Below are 7,982 nucleotides of genomic sequence, written 5' to 3'. Positions count from 1 at the left end.
CTCGTTCGACTTATTTTTAAATTTTGAATTTGACTCTATTTCGACTAACACGAGATCAACGATAGAAATCACGGTGACATGACATCATTAGCGTGGGATCACTGTAGCTTAATTACATACATTACTGTAGCAAAAGCCGAGGATGTCACAAAGTATGTGTGCTCAAGATGGCAAGGCTCCTCGTCTTGATTGTAGTGTCACTTTATTTTGTATTTAAAGTGTATTTGATAAGCTCAGGATGTAGGGTAAAGGGAAGCAAACATTGTTGCATGTATGCAACCAAACAGCCTGTGGTAATACCATCCCAGCCAATGCAGGCAACAAACACATGGCCTAGAATCAGTGCTACTTGGGCTGTTTGGGGCCTAGAATCAGTGCTACTTGGGCTGTTTGGGATGAAGAACATCATCATGATCTAGTTTGTCATGATTGTAGTGTTGTTTTATTGATGTGATCAGTGTGATCGTATGTAAGGTATATTTGGTAAGCTCACGATGTAGGGTGCAATGTAAGCAGAGCCCAGCCAATGCAGGCAACTATCACAAGACCTAGAATCAGTGCTACGATGCAGGAAAGCAGTAGTATACAGGTAGCCAAATAAGGGACAAGTATACAAAGGGCCAAAAAACGATGCAAGAAACTGAACACACCCTAAGCTCCTAAATTTCAACAAGTTCGCTCCTGCGAGATGAAGAAGGCCCTGAGGTAAGCCCTGAGGTCGCAACGAACTTTGTTCACGACATGCCGTCCATGAATGCAAGAGGAAGAAGACTTCAGCACCACAAGGATTTGAACGAGCAGCTCATGCGCATACCATACCGAAAGATTGGTTCATCTGAAATTCTGAATGCAGAAACAAATGCATATGAAATACTTTCTGGCTTGTCAGAAGAATAAAATGTACATGTAGTTTAACTGCACTAACAAAGCGGATTGCACATCTATATCACAAGAAGTAGCAAACCTAATTCTCTATGAACAACCAGGGATGACACGGTAGATTGGACAACCTATCCACAAACCTCACTTAGAGGCTTTTACAAGAGTTCATAGGGGGTGCTAGCAACTCGAGGAAAAAGCCCACTGAAACCTGCACGGAGATGACATCTTCCTGAAAACTCATTCTTCCAATTCCTTAAGAAAATCTAAATTGTCAACAAATACCTACAATTAAATAAGTGCAACAGTGAGCATAAACAGCAGGTTAACTGTGAAATAAAGAGCAATAGCACACATTTTTTCAGAGATATAATCCTACTTTGGTTTGGACATCAATCAAAAAAAGTAAACTTTGTTTAATGTAGTTCTTAAACTGTTGGCTAATGGTCAGTAAAAGTAGTTGTGGCATACAAAAAAAGACCAGGAAAAAAGACTATGATGAGAGAATGGTGAAACCAAATCAAGAGAAACGCATACTGATTTCCAGCCATCTGGATCTATGCAGGCAGTTATCTTGGTACTAATGCCAGGTAATGGACCAGGTTCACGAGTTATTTGTCCCCCATTTTGTCTAACAACTTCCGCGGTCTTGTAGACATCATCAGTACCAACAGCAATCTGGAAGGACAAAAGTATCAACCTTCGGAAGTGTAACACAAGAGGCATGAGCAAACAATGGAACATCACTTGTAATATGACCATTGTATAGAATATACCTGTGCATAAGCATTTCCTTTATCATATTCCTTGACACCATAATTGTATGTCAACTCTAGTACAGCATTTTTGTCTTCAGGGCCATATCCCATCATAGCAATGGTATACTAAAGAAAGAGTACAATTAGAATTTGAAATAATTCTCTGAAGTTCACATGGAAGGGATGATGAATATGCACATTTCGATGCAAAATTATTAAGAGGAGAAATATTAAAAGACGGCGCTTGCACAAATAGATGTGGTGATAACTGGAACCAATGAGAAGTGGTAGTGCCAGGTTACAACAACCCTAAGGGTTCAAATATATGGTTTGTAAATTTTGATTGCTTTCTGGCATTTGTTTGAATTTTCATGTGTATAGGAAAAAGCCATGGGGTCACTGACCACACATCTAGAGCGTGGCACAACCGTGAATGGAAATGTCATGGTCAAAACAGGCAGCACACATATCGGAAGTCCGTAATCATTGTCTATACACTAGCAAAAGAGCCCGTGCGTTGCAACGGAAGTGAAAATAACACACACTCTGAACGCAATATATTTTCACATGGCATCACATTTGTGTTGCCGACGATGGCCTCAGTGCTCACACAACGAAAACGCGTTTGAATGTACAGTCACTCGGAATAAGATGAGAAATATGTTGTTTCTCCCCACGAGGTTTTCCAAAGGTGTGCATGTGTGGTTATCGATGTTTTCTTTCCTCTCAATCTGGTTTTAATTTAATGGATGTTTATTGCAATTTGTATCATCGCCGGAAAGGGAAAAAAAGGACCGTGCACTACAGATTAAATTTGCACCAAAAATAATATTTAAGAAGTATTCAACAGCTAAAAATAACATCCTATTTAGATTATACACATTTTTTAATCAAATTTCATATATAACATGTTAAAATCGGAGTTACAGTTTAAAAGATATGGATAATTTTGTTTTAGATAAAATGTGGATTGATTAACTGAAAAGTCAGGTTTTTTTGTTCAAACGAAAAAAACCGTTTCGGATGACTTAAATACGGAGTGCGGGTTGATTATCTGAAACATCAGGGGGGGTTCTGAAAAATGCAAAAAACGGTTCGGCTGTGACTAAAAGATGGACTGCGGGTTAATTACTGAAAAAGACAGGGACTTTTCTGCAAAAACGCCAACAAAGTACGACCAGCAACAGTCCGTGCTTTATTATTATTAAGGTATAGAGATAGAGATAGGTAGAGAATTGTAGGTATTTTGTAGTTTGAACTTCGGTCATAGAGACTAGTCTCATGTGAAAACAACCTACCAGTTATAGTACAATGTCGAAGTTTACATGTTGAATCATTGTGCTTGCTGCCTGTTGGACTTGGCATAGTATATCATTTTAAAGTCATCAAGGCAAATATTTAACCTAGAAGGAAAGAAATCTGAAATCCACCCTAATGAATGGTGTCAGTTAAAAATAAGCACATATCAGGGAACACAGAAGGAAGTCAACAGGGAATTATGCCTTCCATAGCTTCTAATGCGTTCCTGGGCGAGCATGGAGTTATGCCTTTCGTAACCTTTACTACAACCATAAGAGGCTTGTCTACACCAGAAGAAAAAGGCCTACAACAAACTTGCCTATAGCCTGCAACAAACTTGCCACAGGTGAAACATTTTACCATCTCAAGTTAAATCAGTAACGCCGAACCAAGATGAATCGCTCGAATAAAGACACTGTACTGGTTTCAGGGGAGTACAAACCTTGTATTGAGGATTGTCTTTCCTGCGAAGAAGTTCCATACCAAATGCCTAAATTATGTCACAAATTAATAACTCACCGGAACAAACAGAACAGAAATGTGAAACTTCTATAGAAATCCCAGTTCAAGCCAAAAAGGTTACCTTCTCATAGAAACTTATAGCACGATCAAGATCTCCCACTCGAAGCATTACTTGGCACAAAGGCTCAGGTGTGGGACCTCTTTCTATAAGCTCAAATTTGTAACCATCAGGATCTTTAATGAAGGCAATGACTGACTTTCCACCTTTTACCGGACCTGGTTCCCTTGTTACTGTTCCTCCCTTGGCTTTAATAAGTTCCACTGTTTTTTCGACCTGCAATACTCTAGCAATGAAATTTAATATTCCGGCCAGCTCTTATGGATGTATGCACATGTAAAATTAAATCATCCAACATATTGCTAATGGAGATGATGTCAAATTTTAAACACATAATAATCCAGAGAAGGTACATATAGTTTTCCAGTAACAGTTAAAACAATGACTAGACTGATACAGGAAATATTTGAGTATCATGGCTCAAGATAATGATAAGCAGTAATACGTAAATCCCTAATACTCTAACAAATCAAAAGTTGATGGTAAAAGAAAAAATTCATTTCTTCTTAGCTATCATTTATAGTTCTTACTGAAGACTCTAACGTAATTTCCATGGAAGAAACCAACGGTATTCCCAATCATCCTAGCTTGATCAAGATAAATTCTACCTAAACATTTATCCCAGATGTTCCCCATTCAACTCCCCAAATAAAAGGTTGCTTGGGGCTCATGAGCACCACCAGTCCAATCAATGTCAGTATTGGACATGAAAATATGGGGAAAAGAAACATATCTCATGAGATAACAAGCCCAATTTTTTGTTTAGAAAATGTCTGGATGGTTAAGTCTGTAATTAACACCTCAGAAAAGAATGGTGCATACCTACATATTCCTTGGGCTCATGGGACATAACTGTCGATGAAAAGGAAACACAAATACAACTAGGATTTGGTGCTTGGATTTGTGGCGGTTTTGAAACTGAGCTCAATCATGTACTCCCTCTGTCCCAAAATAACTGTCTCAACTTTGTATTAGCTCTAGTACAAATTTGTACTAAGCTTAAGACACTTATTTTGGGACGGAGGGAGTAGAAGAAAGCTATAGATTATACTTGACACACAACTAGTGCTGGTTAACTAAAGAAAGCAGAAGTAAAAATATTAGACAGACTGACATGTACTGAACCTCAACAACTTTAAAAAAGAACAGCTATAGAGATAGGATCTTACATCCTCAACAGCAATTCCAAAATGACCAAAACCAGACCCAATATCATAACTTTCGACACCATAGTCTGCCAGTAAATGAATTCGCGAGTTAATTCAATAGAAAAAAAGTACAGTCGCTGAAAGACAAAGAGATGTCATGGGTTCTTTGATATTTGAAGCTTACTGTAAGTGAGCTCCACAACAAAATGCGAGTCCTCTGGTCCGTACCCAAGAAAGGCGTTGGTGTACCTCTCCTCCGGGATGTCCCTTCTCCGCAGCAGCTTCATCCCTAAGCACTCCGTATAAAACCTAGAGGATAACAACCCCATCCAAAATTGACGAAACCGCAGTGGTCAAGGCAAATTCATCGCGAACGAGGGACGGCGTCGGCTTACTTGATAGTCTTGTCAAGATCGCCGACGCGGTAGACGACGTGGAGCAGGCGCCTCCGGTCCTTCTTGACCCACTCCACGGCCTCCTCAGGGCTGATCACCGTGCCCGCTCGAGCTGCGGACCCGCCCGCCTCCGCGCCGGCGCTCACTCCCCTCGTTGCCAGTCTCGCGGGCACCCTCAACCCTACTCTTTCGCCGAAGAGCGCCTGACGCCGCGCGACTGGGACGGTAAAAAAAAAAATGAAACCACAAGACACCACGTTACGACAAGGCCATCTCCACATGACCGACGACCAGAGAAGAAAACGAGACGGGCGGAGGGAAGATTCGTATACCGGAGATGGCAGGTATGCGGAAGCGGGAGGCGGAGGCGGAGGCGGAGGCGGCGGCGGCGGTGGCGGCAGTTGGAAGGGGGGGGAGGAGGCGAGCCATCGACCCAGACGGGGGAGGAGGGATTTGGGGAGGTCGAAAGCACGGGAGAATCGCTCTATCCCTCCGTTTGCCGTCAGCGTCGCGGTTTCGATCAGCCCGGGCTGTCAGCGTGTGAGTTCCAGAGGTGGGACATGCCGGTCACGTGGGCGCGCCGACTTGGTGATTTTTTTTCGAAAATGATAACGAGCCGACGTTCGCTATTTGCTCGCTCGGTGCGACTTAAGGCCAACTCCAACCACGACCCACATGGTGTGGCCGAATCCGTTTGGGGTGAACGCACAAACACACGCGTCCAAGCGCGGAAGCAAACGGATCACTGTTCGTTTTTTATGTATTTTTGACTCATTTTCTCCTCTAGCTCGCATGTCGGAGACACATACGGTCCTTTTTCTGTTCCATCCCCTCTTCAGTCGCACCCCTCGTCCAACTCCCCTCTCCCCTCTCATCCCTAGCATTCGTCGTCTTTATTTTTCTCGACCGCGTGTTGTCTAGCACGATCGCGAGCTCGTCCCTTCCCTTATTGTAGCCTCCTTTCCTCGACACCCCGAGCTGTCAAACCCCAGCCGCCAGATTTCAACGCATTCTGCGGACGGATTTGAAGCTAACTCGGTCGGATTTTAGCTCACACCAGCTACCGGAAGCTGTATCGTGCCATGGACTTGTTGGGTACCGATCCGCACAGCCCCGGCAATACCCCCAGGCCGCATGCAGGTATTGGCTCCGTCACTAGCCGCTTGAATCTATCCCGTAGCTGGTTTGCACGTAAATACACCAAGGCCCGTCGTCCGGGCTCGGTGCTGTCCTAAAGGCATGTCGGCGCACCTATGTCGTTCATAAAGTGCGACGAATGTTCGTGGAAGGTCTTGCGCCGCGTATCTACAACACCGAAACATCCCGGATGGGTGTTTGCCGAGTGCAAAAATGATGGACTATGTGCTAGTTGTAGCTTCGGTTGTGCTCCCGGATTCGGCTCGTTTGTCATACACTTAAATATTTATAGTGTATGATGGATGCAACTTTTGGTATTAGAAAGAATAATACATCAATCTATCTATAAAGTGCAGTTTAATAGATGTTCATGTACTTGTTGCTATAATAGAGTCTAGAGATGAGACTAGATGCGAATAAGCAACGTCTACTTCTTTAGACTCGAAGAAGAAAGAAGCATGCAAGATCAAGACTCCGTGGATCAACAAGGAATGCATCGAGAAGGCACTAATTCAACTTACGAGAACAGTTATGGAAGTTGGATATCTTCTAAAATGTCTTCTTGTGGTTCTTGTTTTCTTTGGTCTTGTTATTATAGTCAAAAATTGGTGATGTACTCCAGTGATTCAAAAAAATCGATGATGAAAATAATAAGAAATATGTTGCAAAAATTGTATGCGGCCTAAATGCGGTCGCTCGTTGAACGCATGGCCGACGCATCCACAAATCCGGACAAACGCAGCCCATTGTCATCCCTCGTGGACAAAAAACGGACCAAACGAACGTTCGTTTGGGGTCGTGCATTAGAGTTGGCCTAACGATGGTCGTTTAGATGCAACTAGTAAGCATTGCATGAAATGCACTTAGCAATTAATATTATTTGTTTCAAGATTGATCACAATGTGAATTTTTCTTTAAACAATTCATACCAAGATTGAACCATGAAAGAAACAAAAATAAACCAAATAAATTTAATAATATGTTTTCATCTAACCAATTTGAATGCTCTCTTTTCTCGAGAAAACAATCTACTCCCTCTATCCGAAAATACTTGTCATAGAAATGGATGTATCTAGATGTATTTTAGTTTCACATACATCCATTTTTATATATTTGTGCGACAAGTAATTCCGGATGGAGGGAGTATATACTATTTTGTATGGCATAAAACAAATTTAGACAACACATTTTCTAATATCCGATTTATTTAGAAATAAATAAAAAGACATAGGAGTTCATAACCAGCCAATGCGATGTACCCGATAACTTCAAACACAATAAGTGTCGCCGAAGGGGCGTCCTTTCATGTTGTCCACGTCAGATTAACTACGAGACAAAAGGTTCGCTTCATCAAGAAGAAGAAAAAATAACAAAGAAAGGGATTGGCCATCGGCCCAGCCCTGGGTCCCTATCCCCTAATTCCTTTCCCTTTCCCTTTCCATCGTCTTCCGCTCGTGTCATCGACGTCATCGCCGCAGCCACCACCGTTGTCGCCTCCCACGACCTCCCCAATGGTTGACGCTCCCACCACTTCTCCCCTCCCCTTACCTTCTTACAATCTGGGACCTCCTCCCCCTGTCCCTCGCACCAGACCGAGCTGCAGGTCGGGATCCGAACAGGTTCAGATCCAGCACGCCCAAAGCATTGGTTTCTGTTAAGCACGCCATGGATAAGTTGCCTCTTCCTCGCTTCTGGTGCAGGTTCTTCTCTTTCACGAAATCGACCCATTTTCCCGTTCTTGCTATCTTGCTATTTGATTCATCACTTTCCCTTTCTTCTCTTTCTT

At 42.5% G+C, this 7,982-nt stretch overlaps 1 protein-coding gene across 5 annotated transcripts; it reads right to left on the bottom strand.

Moving 5' to 3' along the window:
- Nucleotides 1-544: 544 nt before the first annotated feature.
- LOC123428419 (putative lactoylglutathione lyase) lies at nt 545-5,561 on the bottom strand. 5 transcript variants are annotated; one of them, XM_045112635.1, is made up of 10 exons: nt 5,392-5,561; nt 5,060-5,276; nt 4,849-4,973; nt 4,686-4,750; nt 3,520-3,732; nt 3,379-3,426; nt 1,656-1,763; nt 1,417-1,557; nt 1,023-1,090; nt 545-843 (listed from the first exon to the last, which is right to left on the bottom strand). In XM_045112635.1, exons 1-9 carry the CDS (start codon nt 5,486-5,488, stop codon nt 1,028-1,030), a joined length of 1,077 nt encoding a protein of 358 aa, XP_044968570.1. In that variant the 5' UTR covers nt 5,489-5,561; the 3' UTR covers nt 545-843; nt 1,023-1,027. The 5 variants fall into 5 exon arrangements, 3 of the variants coding, with proteins under 3 accessions (XP_044968570.1, XP_044968579.1, XP_044968557.1); XR_006622544.1 differs by having other exon boundaries at nt 1,023-1,164; XR_006622542.1 differs by having other exon boundaries at nt 965-1,090.
- Between the last annotated feature and the right edge of the window lie 2,421 nt (nt 5,562-7,982).

Source organism: Hordeum vulgare, chromosome 1H (genome assembly GCF_904849725.1).
Source record: "Hordeum vulgare subsp. vulgare chromosome 1H, MorexV3_pseudomolecules_assembly, whole genome shotgun sequence".
In the NCBI taxonomy this organism is placed as follows: domain Eukaryota; kingdom Viridiplantae; phylum Streptophyta; class Magnoliopsida; order Poales; family Poaceae; genus Hordeum; species Hordeum vulgare.
This window is presented reverse-complemented; position numbering and strand designations above follow the sequence as displayed.

Excerpts from the sequence above, each read along its gene's own strand:
- LOC123428419 (XM_045112622.1), bottom strand. The coding sequence starts at position 5,488 with ATGGCTCGCCTCCTCCCCCCCCTTCCAACTGCCGCCACCGCCGCCGCC. Across the intron at positions 4,974-5,059 it reads GATCTTGACAAGACTATCAA|GTTTTATACGGAGTGCTTAG; the intron begins GTAAGCCGACGC and ends GTTATCCTCTAG. Across the intron at positions 3,427-3,519 it reads CTATAAGTTTCTATGAGAAG|GCATTTGGTATGGAACTTCT; the intron begins GTAACCTTTTTG and ends GACATAATTTAG.